Source organism: Staurois parvus, unplaced genomic scaffold, assembly GCF_062004578.1.
Source record: "Staurois parvus isolate SC_StPar_1 unplaced genomic scaffold, SC_StPar_1.0 ptg000025l, whole genome shotgun sequence".
Classification (NCBI taxonomy): domain Eukaryota; kingdom Metazoa; phylum Chordata; class Amphibia; order Anura; family Ranidae; genus Staurois; species Staurois parvus.
Window position 1 is genome coordinate 8,700,375 of NW_028317821.1, and position 18,280 is coordinate 8,718,654.

The window sequence follows — 18,280 nt, forward strand, 5'->3', positions numbered from 1 at the left end:
AGACAGTGTGAGTTCAGGAACATGCACCCACATGGATGTCAAAATGGGAGCAGTGGCTGTGTCCACGTGTCCCAATTGGCATGAATGGGACTGCCTGCACAGGAATGCATGGAACACCTGTGCATTTCTGTGCAGATGCTCTGCCCCAATTAACATCAATGGGACTGCCTGCATGAGGATTCTCAGAACACCTGTGCACTTAAACATGGCCTTGCTGTAGTATTCCCGCGTAAATGAGGCCTTAGGCCTCGTTTAGACTTGTAGCTGGGGGCGGCAAAAATATGTAGATAAGCTGTGTTTCTGTTATTTTTTTTTGTACAGGTACAATATTATTTTTACATAATTTTTTTTTGATGTGGGGGGGGGGGGGGATTGGAGAGACATCAGGAATGTCTAAACAGACCCCCTAATGTCTCTCTTTTTGAGACAAAGAAAGGGACTGAAGACATTCCCTTTCTCTGCAGCCTGAGCTGCACTTTGATGAATGGATAGGAGTCTCTGCACAGACGTATTTACCAGCCCCCCCCCCCCACTCTCACACATATTTACCAGCCCCCACTCGCCATCATGACAGTGATCTCTGGCCTTAGAAATAGATACAGCTGGTGGAAGGCGGAGAAGGGAGATTCGGCCAACAGCTGCAAGGAGGTGGCGCCAGGGATCAGTGAGGGGAATGCCAGAGTGGGGGGGGGGGGTAGGAGCAACCCGGGGGGGTCCCCCATGGCACCCAATGATGACAAGAGGGCAGAGGAGGATAGCTGGCAGCTGCAGAATAGCCGCAGGAGATTGGGGTTGTGAGGAGGGATCAATGCTGGGATTGGGAATCTGTGCTTGCAGGGTTGAAGCATGTCAAGAAAGACGGGTGGAGAGGCAGGACAGAGGGCAGAGAAGCAGCGGCAGTGGAGGGGGATGGGGGTGACATTTTAGGTGAATAAATCTGATAAGTAGCTTCCTAGCTGCTAATTAGAGCTATTGTTTTACTGAACAGTTCTGCTATAAGTTCATGACTTGAAGTGACCATGAGCTTATAGCAGAAGGAGGAATGTCAGGTCATAGCAGTTAACCCATTCAGTGAGGGTGCAACCCTAATAATGTTTTTCCTGGAGATGAGCTTTAAGGATGAGGTTCAACCTTTGAGCCACTTTACGTTCAATGTGGACGTTACAGTTTTCCAGTTCAGCAAAATTCTGAATTTGTGGCTGAAAATGTGCTCTTGAATCCATATTACACTGCATAACCATTGTCCCTGGTCCCTGAGAACTAATATTCTTTAATGGACAAGTCAGCCCTGTCAATTTAAAAGAGTGGGATTCCAGCAGTCATATTGTCAGTGTATCTTGCTGAAGCTGACAAATCTGTTTAGAGGAAAATACTCTGAAATACAGTGGTATACAATGCTATCCTGCAGTGTAAAGTGCTGCGCAAACTGTTGGCGCTATATAAATCCTGTATGATATAATAATAATAGTACTATATTACAGATTGCAGTGTGATGAGCTCCATATCCTTGTGTACCCCCGCAACCACAATTCCATATATAGTATACTATATATATATATATATATATATAGTGCATTTGGACCTCCTTCACATTTTTTCAATTTTGTAATGTTGCAGCCTGATACTACATTTGTTTAAATTAATTTTTTTCCTTACTAATCTACACACAGACAGTACCCCATAATGAAAAAGTGAAAACACACTTTTAGTAATGTGAATTTATTAAATAGAAAGAAATTAAATATCACATGTAATTACTGTAAGTATTCAGACCCTTTACTCAGTACTCTGTTGAAGCAACTCTGGAAGCAATTACAGCCTCAAGTCTTTTTGGGTATGGCGCAACAAACTTTGCACACCTGTATTGAGGGATTTTCTGCCATATTTCTTTGCAAATCCTCTCAAGCCCAGTAAGGTTGGATGAGGACCATCAGTGAACATCCATTTTCAGGTCTCTCCAGAGATGTTCAATAGGGTTCAAGTCAGAGCTCTGTATGAGCCACTCTAGGACATTCACAGAGTTGTCCCTAAGCCACTCCTGTGTTGTCTTTGCAGTTTGCTTAGGATCGTTGTCACGTTGGAAAGTAAACCAGTCTGAGGCCCTGAGCACTGTGGAATGGATTTTCATTGATGATATCTCTGTACTTTGCTCCATTTGGCTTTCCTTCAACACTGTCTAGTCTCTCATTCCCTGCTGCTGAAAAACACCCCTCCACATCATGATGCTGCCACCACCATGCTTCACTGTTGGGATGGTAGTGGGCAGGTGATGAGCAGTGCCTGATTTCCTCTAGACATAACATTTAGATTTGAGGTCAAACAGATTAATCAGATCAGAGAATCTTGTTCCTCACAGTCTGAGAGTCCTTTAGGTGCTTTTTTGCAAACTCCAGATGGGCTTTCATGTGTTTTGCAATGAGGAAAGGCCTCCATCTAGCCCAGATCGGTGGAAGGCTGCAGTGATGGTTGTTCTTCTAGAACTTTGTCCCATCTCTACACAGGATCTCTAGAGCTCAGTCAGAGTGACCATCGGGTTCTTGGTCACCTCTCTTACTAAGACCCTTCTCCCTCTATTGCTCAGTTTGGCCAGGTGACCATCTCTTTGAAGAGTCCTGGTTGTACCAGACTTCTTCCATTTGAGAATTATGGAGGCCTCTGTGCTCTTGGGAATCTTCACTACAGAAACCTTTTTCTGTTATCTTCCCCAATTCTGTATAGGAAATAAATGCAGCGCTAATTTACAGCAGAACCCAAATATATTCATAAGTAAAATGACAATTGATTTTTCATACTAAAAATGTCCAGATAGTGCAGCTGAAAATTGCAGAAATCAGATGACAGAGAAAATGAGACTCAAGAATAAATGTTCATAAATGGAATAGCAATTTATTTCATGCAAAAAAAGTCCAGAAATTGCAGCTAGAATTCACAAGAAAACCAGTGCCAAAGAAAACAGAGTGCTTGAAAAGTAGAATTCTTCCACCTTCCACACATATAGCCTCTTACCAGAACAGTACCCAAAACAAGCGGTCAAAAGCACATAAGATACATAGAGATGGCTGGAGAGCTCTAAAAATCTCTTCACTGGTCACTTTCCAATGCGTTATGCTGATCAACATGGATGTACATAAAATACCAGGAAAGAGGTGTTCGAACATTCTCAATTGCACTTGTAGAAAGAAGATCAAAACCGCTTCATTGCATAGTATTTTAAAAACGTAAGCTTTTAATAAAAGTATTGCACTTACACAGAAATGAACGAAGTTCAGCCTTGGAAACACAAAAAATTCTAATAAACAAGATGGCCACGATCCGTAACTTGATGACATCATGTGCTGTAGCTCCATCCAATGCGTTTCATCATTAAAAGACGTCATTAGGCCATCGACGTACATCGCATAATAATTATCCCCCAAGCGGAAGCATCTTCACGAGGGTTTAAGTGCACCTCAAACGCCGGAAATAGTAACCAGGCACCTGTGCTCTAATCACCGAACATATAGGACAAGCAACCGCGCTCCAGTAACTAGAAGAAAATAGTCGCATCATGGAGTAATCATAACTCCACTCACCGGAAATAAAAACTCAGGAGCAAAAAGGGAAATTTGATTAAAAAAATCAAAAAAGGGAAAATTAGATTAAAAAAATAAAAAAATGGGGGAAGATTTACGGAAAAACATCGACCATCATTCTGTGCCTTGCAATAATCCCATCTCTGAGCTCTGCAGGCAGTTCCTTTGAGCTCATGGCATTTGTTCTGATACAGTATGCATTGTCAGCTGAGAGTTTATTTATAGAGAGGTGTGTGCCTTTCCAAATCATGGTCAATCAATTTAATTTACCACAGGTGGACTCCAATCAAGGTGTAGAAACATCTCAGCAATGATCATGAAAAACGGGAGGCACCTGAGCTAAATTTGTTGGAAAGGGTCTGAATACTTATGCCAATGTGATATTTCACTTTTTCCTTTTTCATACATTGGCAAACATTTCTAAAATTATGCTTTTACTTTGTTATTATGGGGTACTGAGTGTAGATTATTGAGGAAAAAAATTAATTTAATCATGAATTAGTATCAGGCTGCAACATAAAAAAATTAAAAAAAGCGAAGGGGGTCTGAATACTTTAGGAATGCACTATATATACTATGCATATACAGTGTGTGTATGTGTATATATATATATATATATATATATATATATATATATATATATAGTATATTGTGACATGCTGAGAGGCGATTGAGGATAGCTATGGGGGTTATTTACTAAAACTGAGGAGTGCAAATCTGGTGCAACTCTGCACAGACAGCAATCAGCATCCAGATTTTATTGCCATAGCTTAATTGAACAAGCTGAAGTTATGCAGGCCATAGATGGGGAGAAAACCGGCCGATTTTTCTTTCAAAAAAACGAAAAATCGGTCGTTCAAGCGGCCGACGTTACCAGGAATGGTAAAAAAAAATCGGCCTATTTTCATCCCGTCTACAGCCGGCAAAAAGTGTCCCTGCAGAGAGCTCCGCTATTTCTTTGACAGTGCTTTGACATTTATAGCGGCTGCAACAATGTATCTATTTGTATCCATTTCGGATACAGATGTTTTTATTCGGAAACAAATAGATACATTGTTGCAACTGCAATAAAAGTCACACCACTGTCAAAGAAATAGCGGAGCTCTCTGCAGGGACACTTTTTGCCGGACTGGAATTCTTCTTCTTCATCCTCTTCTTCATCCTCTTCTTCTTATTCCTCTTCTTCTTCATCCTCTTCTTCTTCTTCCTCTTCTTCATCCTCTTCTTCTTCTTCATCATCCTTTTCTTCTTCATCATCCTCTTCTTCTTCTGCTTCCTCTTTTTCATCCTCTTCTTCATCCTCTTCTTCCTCTTCTTCAACCTCTTCTTCTTCTTCATCCTCTTCTTCTTCATCATCTCATCATCCTCTTCTTCTTCTTCATCATCCTCTTCTTCTTCATCCTCTTCTTCTTCATCATCCTCTTCTTCTTCATCATCCTCTTCTTCTTCTTCATCCTCTTCTACTTCATCATCCTCTTCTTCTTCATCATCCTCTTCTTCTTCTTCATCATCCTCTTCTTCATCCTCTTCTTCCTCTTCTTCATCCTCTTCTTCTTCTTCTTCTTCATCCTCTTCTTCTTCTTCTTCATCCTCTTCTTCTTCATCCTCTTCTTCTTCTTCTGCTTCCTCTTCTTCATCCTCTTCTTCTTCTTCATCCTCTTCTTCTTCTTCTTCATCATCCTCTTCTTCTTCATCATCATCCTCTTCTTCTTCTTCATCATCATCCTCTTCTTCTTCTTCATCATCATCCTCTTCTTCTTCTTCATCATCATCATCATCCTCTTCTTCTTCTTCTTCATCATCATCCTCTTCTTCTTCTTCATCATCATCCTCTTCTTTTTCTTCTTCTTTTTGTCTTCCTATTGCAAGTCACTGCTCATGCGCAGATTTTTTATCGGTAAAAAGATCGGCCGATTTGCCCATAATTGACACGAAAATCGGCCGATCGGCAAAATCGGCCGATCTTTTTCCAACTTTACCGATAAAAAAAATCTGCCAAAATACCAAAAAACGGCCGAACAATTAACCCGCTAACAATCCGAAAATCGGCCGATTTTATTTTCGGCCAAAAAATCGGCCGATTTTCGACCCATCTATGGCCTGCATTAGAAGCTGATTTGCTACCATGCACAGCTGCACCAGATTCTGAGTGTACCATTTTTAGAAAATCTACCCCTATGTGTCATCTCACATGCTTTCATATGTGGGAAACTAAGGTGTTTTTTTTTATTTTGCCATTTGTACATGTCCACCATGGCAGTGCTTGGGTTCCTATTTCTCTTTATTGACAATAGTTTGTTTACTAGCCCCACAAAAGGAACACATTTATTGTCAAGATGCGACCCCTGGAGACTTCAATGGGATTAGGGGAAGAGTTTGGATTTTTTTTAAATTTCGAGAACGTTTTGCAAAATTGAACCCAGGCAGATTTGATCCTCCCTATTTATTTAAAAAAAATGTTGCATAGTTCTCCAGCCCTTCTGCCAGCAACTTGTCAAAATCTATGCAGCACTTTTAAATATGCTGTGGCTGGACGGAGCCAAATGCTGTGCCTAATGGTAGTCGTGTTTAGAGCCCTATGCATTCAAAGCATTTGGTCACAAACATATAGGACCCATAACGAATAATTTGGCACATAATAATAATAATCATAATATGGCACATAATAATAATAATAATAATAATAATCATAATATGGCACATAATAATAATAATAATAATATGGCACATAATAATCATAATGTGGCACATAATAATAATAAAATATTAATAATAATAAGGCACGTCATAATAATAATAATAATATTGCACATAATAATAATAATAATAATATGGCACATAATAATCCTTGCACAAAAGAGGGAATGGGAGCTTAATCACATGCCACCTAAGAAGATTGATTATAAAAACAGATCTCACACAGCTACAAATTATAGTACACTGAAAAGTGACAATGTGTGCTGGTATATTAATGTTTTAATGCATCACTTTATCTGAATGCAGCTCTCTGATTTAATACTGCAGCGTACATTTATTTGTAATCGCCCTGTCAAACTTTAAACGTGTTTTAGTATGTTGACCAATGTTAAGCAGGTAGGAGAAAAACAAATGAAGTTCAGTGACTTGCAATACCCAAATAAACGAAGAGGGTGGATATTCATTCTTAAAGCCTATAGGCTGGTGAAATCATGTTCATCTGACGAATCCTAAATCAGTGTGTTTGATAAATCTGAAAGCCGCCCCTAACAAATTGCTTAAGCCATGGATAAAATTCAACACCATCTGAAGTGTATTAGCTAAACACACATGTTTTTCTGTCCTGCCCATTTATTTTGCGTGGCATCAGAGAGACAGGAGAATTACCAGTAATGTTGCAACATCCAGCAAAAACACTAATTGTTGCCAGCAAATGAAAAGAACTGGTCTGTAATGTTATGGCCTGGTTGTTTCGGCATTGATACTTCTTTAATAAATCACAGAATGAGTATGCAGATCAGGAACGCTCAAGGCAAATCAGAAATCCTTATCCCTATACTTGTTTCAGGTCATGTGATAAAACATTTTCAGAAGGGAAAGTAAAACAGGACAGCCCCATATTTCTCTCAAGACAAGTCTTCCCCACATAAAGATCTTTAGCAGCACCACAGGGTAAAGCTTTAAACCCTTTAACTGCAGAAAGGTCATTTGAAATCAGAAACATGTCTTAATTAGGGGAGGGTATGGATATGATTATAGTAGTCAGTTGTCTTTCTTTGAACTCCACATGGTGTTAATGCTGACATTTTGGCTTCATATGGTCCCTAGAACATAATTTGACAAGCAGTGTTCAGTTGAACTTGGGTTGATTTCCTAAAGTAGCAGATACTGTTCACATTGCAAAAGTAAAGTTACTAAATGAGTTGAAGCTATGTTCATAATGAATGCCCAATCATGTGCAAGGGAAACAGGATATTTTTCTTGGAACTTAATTGGATCTTTGACATGTACAGGGCCTCAATTACCAAGCTCACTGAGCATTCATCCAATGTCCAAAAACAATATGGTTCACAAATGACTGCATCTTCTATTACAAACTCAAATGACCAGTATTTATCTACCAAAGGTGTACATAATAATGTTTTATCTGCAGACAGTGCAGACTGGTAATTGACAGGTAGAATGATAGGGAGATAAAGTGATAATAATTCATCTCTCTTGGCATAAATTAATGGAAGTAATGCTTAGTGCTCACTGATACTCATAGAAATTGTGCGACTCCACAAAATGTTTTTAGAAAATGATCGTTATATTTCTCCTGAAAACCTTACCCCACTATTATGTACACTCACCGGCCACTTTATTAGGTACACCTGTTCAATTGCTTGGAAACACAAATTGACATTCAGCCAATCAAATTGCAGCAAATCAATGCATTTAGGCATTTAGATGTGGTGACGATGACTTGCTGAAGTTCAAACCAAGCATCAGAATAGGGGAGAAAGGGGATTTTAGTGACTTTGAAAATGGCATGGGTGTTGGTGCCAGACGGGCTAGTCTGAGTATTTCAAAAACTGCTGATTGACTGGGATTTTTATGCACAACCATCTCTAGAGTTTACAGTGAATGGTCTGAAGAAGAAAAAATATCCAGTGAGTGGCAGTTGTGTGGATGAAAATGCCTTGTTGATGTCAAAGGTCAGAGGAGAATGGATAGACTGGTTCAAGATGATAGAAAGGCAGCAGTAACTCAAACAATCACTCGTTACAACCATGATATGCAGAATACCACCTCTGAATGCACAACACATCAAACCTTGAAACAGATGGGCTACAGCAGCAGAAGACCACACCAGGTGCCAGTGTACCAATTTTCTGATGGCTACTTCCAGCAGGATAATGTTCCATGTCACACAGCTCAAATAATCTCAAAATGGTTTCTTGAACATGATAAAGAGATTACTGTACTCCAGTGGTCTCCACAGTCACTAGATCTCAATCCAATAGAGCACCTTTGGAATGTGGTGGAATGGGAGACTTGTATCATAGATGTGCAGCTGACAAATCTGCAGCAACTGCATGATGCTATCATGTCAATATGGACCAAAATCCTTGTTGAATCTATGCCACGAAGAATTAAGGCAGTTCTGCAGGCAAAAGGGGGTCCAATCCGGTACTAAGGTGTAACTAATAAGGTTGCCTGTGAGTATATGTAGCCAGTTGCTTGGCGAAGAATGGAGAGTGAGAGAAACACTGGCTGCAGCTGCTCACTGTAGCTGCTGCCCTGCAGTGCTGAACTGGTTAACAGCCATATCAGCAAGAGGAGAGAGCTGCTGAGCAGGAGGCGTTCAATAGACTGAGTCAGGCAGCACTGCACTGTGGGAACTGTAGTTCAGAGGAGAGAGACTCTACTGTAATAAAGTTCTTTGAACTGCATTTCCCAAAAAGAGATAGCCAGAAGGAGGGGAAAGAGCAGCATGTTCTCAGGCTGTACAGGACACAACTTCTTGCCTTGTGGGAGACTGGAGAGTGCATATCTCTGTCCAGTGTGCACTACCACTGATGCATATCATTGGCCTGAGTAGGATTCAGAGTGCTTAGTCCAGGTGTGCTGACAGCCAAAGTCATCTGGGTGCAGAGCAGAAAGTGGACTAATTGTTGTGTGGGACTGGATGGGGAGCTGCAATATTGCTGGGATGGGTGAGCTGCTGCTGTGGGGATTTACTATCTGCTCCTAGAGGGACTAAGCTCTTTAGGAACTGACCATACCGCCATATAGGAGCCTTATTGCTGCTTACAGGTCTAACTGGGACTATTCTTGGTGTGCACTAATGGTCCAATTGGACTCCAACGCTAGCTGGATGAAGAGTTAGGACTAAAACCTGTCTTTTTACAGCAGTTACACAGAGACCTTCACCTATCACTTATGCTAAGAGGTACCTCTTAGGGGACATTCCACCATATCCTAGCCATTCTCCTAGAGTGTGCTCTAGACTAGTTATAGTATTATTATTCACATTACAGTTAATGTTTATATGCACTCTTTATTGCTGACATTGCTGACTCATAAGTTAATGTCAGTCTAGTGCTACTAAACTCTATTCTACGTTAGCATGGCATAGTGATTATATTGTCTAGCACAGAGTTTCTCAACCTTTTTTCGGTCAAGGCACCCTTTAAAATTATAGACAGTCCCAAGGCATCCTTTAAAATTATGGACAGTCTTGAGGCACCTCTAGACTGTCCATAATTTTAAAAGGGCACTCCATTCTAAAATGTGAAAAACTATTCTAATAGTTTTTTTATAATGCAGCAACATCCACACATGTAGGACACTCAACATTAGAGCTGATTTATTCTTCCAAAGCGAATACACTTTTGCACACTGGTCCTGACTAGTATTCCAATGTTTCTCTTCTCCCTCAGTTGCTCTCCACCACTTGAGCTAATGTGAACCCAGCACTGATAGAAAGGGGCAGGGGAGGGTCAAACTAGGCTGCTGAACATCAACTGATGATGTAATTTGCTGTCAGGACACCGGCAGCTAGAAGGTCGTAATACTGCACAATGAAAACCTGTGGTTTTGTGTAAAAAGCAAGCTTGTTCCATCCGCTGGTTGTATACAAGTTTTGGGCAATTTTTAGACATCTTGCCAAGGCACCCCTGAAGAAACCTCAAGGCACCCTGGTCTAGCAGACTGTGTCTGAACCTACCTTCTGTGTGTTTATGTATGCTCAAACCACCATTCATTCTAACCCATACCAATACATTGAGTTCATTTACCACTAAATGGTCTTGTGTCTATTTCCTCGTACACAACAGGAATTACACTTGTGTTCCTATAAGTGCTTCACTAACATTCACTCAAGGTGTGTCAGAGGGGCTGAGGTTGTTCTTGGAGTCAAAGGACAGAACAGAGTAGTGTGTAGTGGAGCTAGTCTCTGAACACAAATGAAATGTCAAAGGCCCAGTGATGTGCAGTCCTCTTCTGAACTATGCACTGGTCCTTTTCTCTGCTCTGTCATGGGCAGTGCATCAAGATTCCAGAAACACATGTTTGGAAAATTAACTATCATTCCTACCCACAGAAGGTAGGATGACAGGTCATGCATGTAATAGTTATATGTGTCTGAGCTCCAGCAGTACCATACACAGGGATGTATTTGTAATATGCATATCTTTACCTGTGTGCACAAGCCATGAAATGTGTAGATTAATATAGAAAGAGAGTAAAACATTTGGTTCTAGAAACAGAGAAGAAGCTATTGCCTGTTGCTAAGGCCTCGTGTACACATGAGTAAAAATTCATTTCAGAACTCATTTCTAAATGCATCTGGAAGCATTTAATGCTTTTCTATGGCTGAATGCACACCTTGACGTTCAGCAGCTACTATCTGCCTATCTACATTTATGCAAACAAGAAATGTGTGAATCCTGGGACCATTTCACCCAATTTGTCTAAATTCATGTAAACGTGAGTAAAATGCAAGTAAATGTGTGAAAAGGCATACATCCCCAAGGAGAGATGGTTATGTGGAGTATACGTCTGTTCTTACTTCCCAGATCAATTTCTCCTGTGTCAAATCCAGAAGGCCTAGTGGATGAGGTTTAACAGTTAGTTTAGTTGCCGTGCCTCTTACTCTAATGTCTAAAATGCCATTCATATATGCAAAAAAATAGTGTAATAGGGAAAATAGATATAAATATAAAATACTTATTTGCTAGATGAATCATATATTCTTTGTATCACAAATATTTCTGATCTTACACATATGGTTGCCAATACCTGTGTTATAAATAATTAGCAATAGGCTGAACACATGTTAAAGAAGACATCTAGGAAATATCCATGGAAAAGGCAGCTGGAGATAAGTGTAATTTGTTCATTGCACTTAATTTTGTGCTTTCCTTTAAAAAATACAGATTTCTGAAAACTGACTGGTGCACAGCAATACTGGTATCTCAATGCTTCCAGTTTGTGCGCTATGTCCTGTCCCTGTATTTTCCAGATGGAATTAGCTTCTGCAACTGGTGGCCCCATAGATATCCTATGTTAAAATAATTTTTAAAGAACAAAAAATATAGATATTTTTATATATGCAGCTTTTATTAAACTAATACCTGATGACCCGACAAGGACAGTATTTATGCAAACACAGCTTGCCTGATGAAAGAGTGCGCTTGGACTCCTCTTGTCATGCTCAGAAACGCGTCATACTTTGATGACTTCAGACGCCACACGTGCTGATACCGGACATCTTGGAGACTCTGCCAGGCTTCACCATCTATGCTGCATATGCACAGCACCATCTGCTGGCAGACACCTTGGAAATTCCACCAGGCTTACCATCCATGTTGCACATGCACAGCACCACCTGCTGGCAGACAATAGCTCTCCTCTCTGGATCAGTCACACAACATCTGGCTACAGATGTCACACCCTCTTACCCATGAGCCTGTTCCTAAATTCTAAGATGTGAATTACTACCTATCTTTCTATTAATTACCTTCACAGTACACACTTAGAGGCGCTGTGTTTCTTTGTTTCCCTTCTGCAGAGTTATGCTTCGCTCCTACGCAGCTTGCCCTTAGTGCCTACTGGACTACCCTTACCCCTGCCCATTTGAAACTCATCAAACATACATGGACTGCCACACCATGTGCCTGTTATCCCTTTTGTATAGAGAAATGCCATGCAGTCTTTTCTTCAGTGTAGACAGAAAGTGACTGCAAAGAAACTGCTGATGTGCAACAAAGAATGAAAAAATGTGGAAGTCAGTCTTTTTCTTTGAAGTGTGTCTGTTATTTTTTCATATGAGTGCATTAGCAGTCATTCAGCTAGGATCTGCTGTAATTCTGATTCAGGGGGTATTTCAGATTCACAAACTAAATTCACCACATTTGTGCGGAGCTTTAATAAATAATAAGCAACATAAAAAACATGTAATTTTTCTTAGTTATTACTTGAGTAGCGCTACCCCTAGAAAAAACGCAGAATTGTTTCGTGATTTCTCTACACAACTAATGATGACACACCTCACTCAATTAGCATGTACTAACACACAAAGTATTTTAAAGAATTGATAAGGCCAAGAGTAGCTTAAAAGAAGAGAATTAGAAAGTGTACTTACAGTACACAAAAAAATCAATAAGACAATAACATTACTCAGAGATATGGTTAACACGTGCGGTATTCTGAATAACAGTAATTAACAGGAACTACATTTACCTAGCAACTGTATATAAAGACAGTCCTGACTTGCTACAACAGCCCCTAGTGATTGATGAAAAAAAAAAGAAAACCATTGGCTGGCAAAGTTGGGGCCCTCAAAAAAAAGCACAACAGTTCCCATCAGACAACAGATGAACTTGTACAATGTTAGTCTCTTACCACACCCAAGGTGCCCTCCTCTGGGTTTATGGACACATGTTCTGGTTCAGTTCAAGCCCCCAGACAGTGGTAGGATTTGCCATGATGTCTTTCAATCCTACATAGACAGTACCTCCTTTCCTTCCTAGCAAGTGATAGGGGCTCTCTACAGTACAGTCTGATCTCACCAGGCATTCAAATCACACCTCACACCCTCCCAGGTAAAAAGGTTCTCTTTGCGTTTCTGAGTTCACCTGATTGTGGTAGCTATGGCAAGGATCCATTCAGCCATCAGCAGCAGCTCAATCTTTTCCCCACACACCTTCTTCCTTCAAGACATTCCTCTCCTTTTTGCTCCACAGTCTGTAGACCTCCTTATCTTTGCTTTGTTGCATCAGCCAATCACTCTTCTCTAGGACTGAATTAGTCCCAGCCAAGAGGGCTGCCCCCCTGCACTGGAAACACTCCATAGATGAGCATTGCAAATTGGCCAGCTTAAAAATGACTGCTGAACTTCTGCATTAATGAATATTCAGTGTAAACTTGTCCACACTGCTGAAGGATTATACAGCAGCAACAAAGTTCTGCAGTGCTTATCAGCTACAGTCATGGTTACACTTGCTTTTATTACTTCAAAGAATATACTTTTGTATTGAGTAAATCTATATAATTGAGCACTTTTCATTAATATGTACAACCCGAGAGGTACATGATAATATGACCACATCAGGTGGTCATCATATATGTGTATATGGCTGTGCTGTGGCTCTGGTTTTGGAGTATATCCTTCTACTGGTCTATGAAAGCTGACTGAGCAGGTGCAATCAGCACCTAAGGGGACAAGCAAGCCAATCTCATGAGCAGTATGGGTGAAAATCCTTTTATTTACTGTTTAAATTTCATTTTTTGCCATATTGTTTTTCTTTTGTCATGATTATCCAAACCTAAAATACTAGTTTTGGGAGAGTTTACTCTGTAGTAGATTAATATATATCCTAATATAACCCATTCTATTCAGATCATCAAGATCACCTGCACCCAAACAGAAATTAATTTTGATTTATCTGATTTTTCTTTGACAAGCTTCACGTTGAAGTTATACTTTTCCATGTGCAGTTTAGACAAAACAGACAGGGAATCATTGTGACCCTTCATAGTGCCCTTGAGGATTATTTGAAGTGTCACAACACAAACATTTACAACAAAATAGGCAAACTCTTTTAAAGAGAAGCTCATGGTCCCTTCATTTCACATGAAAAGCAAACAAAAAAGCTGATTACAAATTTAAAGCAGCATTAGGATAATAACAGCAACATAAACTGTCATGAATATGTGCTGAACTGCTGAAGTGGATCTAAACCAAATCACTAAAATCTCATATACACTTTAATATATTCATTTCAATAACATTTTTGTCATATTTTGAAACCTGCACCATACCTGGTGATCCTTCCATATATCTATAAATTGATCAGTTGAGACCCTAAAATTCCATATGTGGTATGGCAGTGATCGGGATGTTGGTATGGGGTATGACGGTATGGGGTATAGTGGTGATCAGGATGTTGGTACAGTGTATGGCGGTGATCCGGACACTGGTATGACATATGGGGTGATCAGAATACTGGTATGGTGTATGGTGGTGATCACGGTGCTGGTAAGGCATACGGTGGTGATATGGCATATGGCGATGATCAGGGTGCTGGTATGGGGTATGGCGGTGGTCAGGATATGGGTATGGCAGTGATCAGTACATTGGTATGTTGTATGGCGGTATTTTTGTAAGCACTGGGACAGGTGACAGGGACTGGCTGCATTTTATATTATGATAACACTGGGTAATGATCGGGGACACTGGGGCTGTCTGTCACTGTAGCTTGACAGGCTGCAGCATCACTTCTCTATGCTCTCAAAGAAAGAGCAGAGAGAAATGATCTTTACTTTCCATTGCAATTGTTTATTATGTGATTGATGTGATTGGACACAGTAATCACATGGTACAATACCATGTGACCATCGGGACACAGCAATAATGTTATCCGCTGTGTCTGGGTGACACAGTGAGCCCCGCAGGAGCCTCCGATGTTGGCTGACATACAGGTACTTTAGCCCTCATCAGCGCTGCTTTCCATCTGCCATCTATTGGCAATGGGTGGACAGGAAGCAGTTAAAATAGAAATGAAAGGTAAAATATTTTTGTATATACTGTATATAAATAAAAAAATTATAAATGTTTTTTTTCACTTTTTTTTTACAGGTGATCACATAATTGCTATTCTCAGTTGCATAAGGGCCTTAGGGAGTTGGGGGTGGAGAAACAGCAGAACACCGATCTTTCCAGTGAATGGTTGTACAGGGGGTTGTGTCAGCAGAAGTCTGACCATTGCATTACAAGCAGGGTGTTCTCCCAGCACAGCCAGAAAACTGACCAAGCTGAGATGGATGTGCTCTCAGCCTAGCGTGGTCAATTTGAAATAGGGGAACTGGCAGGATCACCAGGTATTTCAAACAAAGAAAGCAATACAAAGAGAACAGGATACTTTTTAACACAGGTACATGGTACAGCAGGCACAGGAAATGAAAAGGTAAGATATTCTTTAATGTTAGGCCAGCCATATGAAAACATAAGCCACATTTGCCCAGGTGATGTGCACACAAAGAAGCAGCAAGGCCCTAAGGAATGACAAGGAGGACTGCATAATCTTTAGAAATCCTGTGTAGATAGTTCAATAGGTACTAAAATGCCAGGAGAGACCCACTGCAGCTGGATGGCCCTGTGTGCAAGGTCCAAATTGTTTAAAAATGTTAAATTCAATAATCATGAATGGAAAGCTCAGTTCTTGTGGAACCCAAAGAATGATTGGTAACATTGAATTTATCAGCATGCGTGTAGTTAAAATACTTTAAAGTGGTTGTAAACCCTTCCATATACCCAGTGAAGTGACTGGCCTCAGGTGAGACACAGAAATGAAACAAATCATCCTACATAAGTTGTACCTGTCTATCTACAGCCATCTGTCCCCTACATCCATTCAAAGTGTAGAATTTGCACAGGGTCTCTCAGCTCTGAAAAGCAGGGGGCGGGGAGCTGAAGTTACACTCAGTGAGGAGAGCTCTGAGAGCTGATTGGAGGGAAGGGACACACACCCCTTCACCCAGTAAACAGGAACAGAGCTCATAGAGAAGAGAGATAGCAGCGGCCTGACGAAGGAGTGAGCATACTCCTAACGTATGCCATCTTGGAAACCCAGTCCATGCGGTGACATCATCTCTGTGAGCCTCCCTGCACCCCTCTGCTGCTCCCCAAGCCCTGTACACCATCGGAGCAGCAGGAAAACACCCAGAGCGTGGCCAAAGGACCTGATGCTCCCACTGGACCTCCATCACTTGACATGCCTACCTGTTACCTACCTATGTGAGTGCAATTTTACCATTAAATCTGCCTGATTTTAACTTTCTACACTTAGAGTGGCGCTGCTGTCTCTCTTCTCTACCTGCATTAGGAGTATCTACAAGCTCTTACAGCCAGCTGCCTCCTCGGACAAGTCCATACTACTACAAGCCCCCCACTACAGATGGACTTGGACACCACCCCAACATGGACCTTCTACTAACCCCCATTGCTGATGGTCCATCCCCAAACGCACACAGAGTAGATGCGTCTTAGCGCTTCCTCCCTCCCACTCACCTCTGAAGGAACAGAGCTGAGACTGTCATTCTGCTGGAGGTCCTTCCCCTGTCACCATTTTTCTCTTGGTGTCAGGAAAACTTGTCAGAAGTGACTCAAGATTATAGCAGAGGAACAAGGCAGCAGACAGCAATGACACTTATTGCTCTGAATTGAGACATGCACACACTATAGAGGGATACGCTTTGTTCATATTTCATGTCTGAGGTTTGCAACTACTTTAAGGGAGAAATATCTATTTAAACCTGGAATATCATTGTTGTAAGCATGGGCTGCCTATACAACTCAGGGTTGTAATTGAATAAAATGTTGCTAAATGATCATTGTAAATCTGTGTAGCCTCCTTTAACAGTCACCTATACTCTCACAGCAATACTACACTGAACGACATTGTACTACACTAGTATATCACCTTGTGGTAAATGGCAGTATACCACAATTAAAACAATGTGGCAAGGACAAAAAGCATATGTAGAGAACGCATGTATCCTTACTTCAAATATGCGCAGGACCTTGGCCAAAGCTCCAACTTCTTCTTTGAGTGAAAAGATCAAAGAGATCCTGTTGTCTTTAGTGCTCTCTTCAATATAGTTAGAATCCTGCATACCAAGGAAATTGTTTGAGTTACTGAAATGTTTTTGTTGAAAAAACAATATTTCTAGAACACCAATAAACAGTACTACTCAAATTCAAACTGAAGAAAATACAAATTCTAAAATGTAAAGTTGAACCTCAAATGTATTTAATCTATTTATTACAGGTATTTACTGTATATAATGCCAGCAATTTACATAGTTCTTTACATATACAGTATTGTACATTTGCATCAGTCCCTGCCTTCAAGGATTATACAATCTAGGGTCCCTATTTCACATTCCTACATACACATACTAGGACCAATTTAGACAGTTATCCTCAATAAAAGCATAGGGAGAACATGCAAATTCTACGCAGATATTGTTCTGACCAAGATTTGTAGCCAGGGACCCCAGTGATGCAGAAGTATTTACAACTAAACCACTGTGCTGGCCCACATTCTATTGACTATCATAAAAAAGCAGTAATATTTACCTGAATTTTATTCTGGACTTTCAGTATATTGTCTGTTTTCAAGTTTTCTGATATATGCTTTTGAAAATCAAATGAATATATCAAAAGGGTTTAAAACTAAGGACACTAAACGTAATCATCACCCTGCGCTAGTGCATCCTTTGATGCCTAAACTTATCTTAATGGCACTCTTACTGCTGTTCTGATTCCCACTATTAACCCTGAAATATCTCTGGTTATACTGACAGACCCTGTATTAGGGATGGCACAACTATGCTCCCTAGCCTGTTATATGACAACATTGGACCCTAGGACGTGGCAATTCAGACACTTAGGCCAGGTTTACACTTGTGTGGTTTCCAGTGCATTTCCCAGTTTGCAGCAATGCACTACAGTCCATTTAACATGATTCCCTATGGTTCACATTCACATCTGTGTGGTTTGGCCAGTGTGTTTTTTTGGAAAGGGTCAGGGACTTTTTACCTGCAGCAGTTTGTGTTTTTGGTTCGATATAGAATTCTAAACTAGTATGTTTGTGGCTTCCTATGTTACCCCTCAACTTCAGGCCTGCTCACTGGACATTAAGTTAGAATCACCAATTGTGTCCAATGAGCAGGGATCCAGG

At 40.6% G+C, this 18,280-nt stretch overlaps 1 protein-coding gene across 2 annotated transcripts in view; it reads right to left on the reverse strand.

Moving 5' to 3' along the window:
- Nucleotides 1-18,280, reverse strand: part of PAH (phenylalanine hydroxylase) — an 83,968-nt gene that overhangs the window by 53,148 nt on the left and 12,540 nt on the right. For both annotated transcript variants that reach the window (XM_089651817.1, XM_089651818.1), the window contains exon 2: nt 17,100-17,204. In XM_089651817.1, coding sequence (XP_089507943.1) covers nt 17,100-17,204 — 105 coding nt within the window. The remainder of the gene's footprint in view (nt 1-17,099; nt 17,205-18,280) is intronic.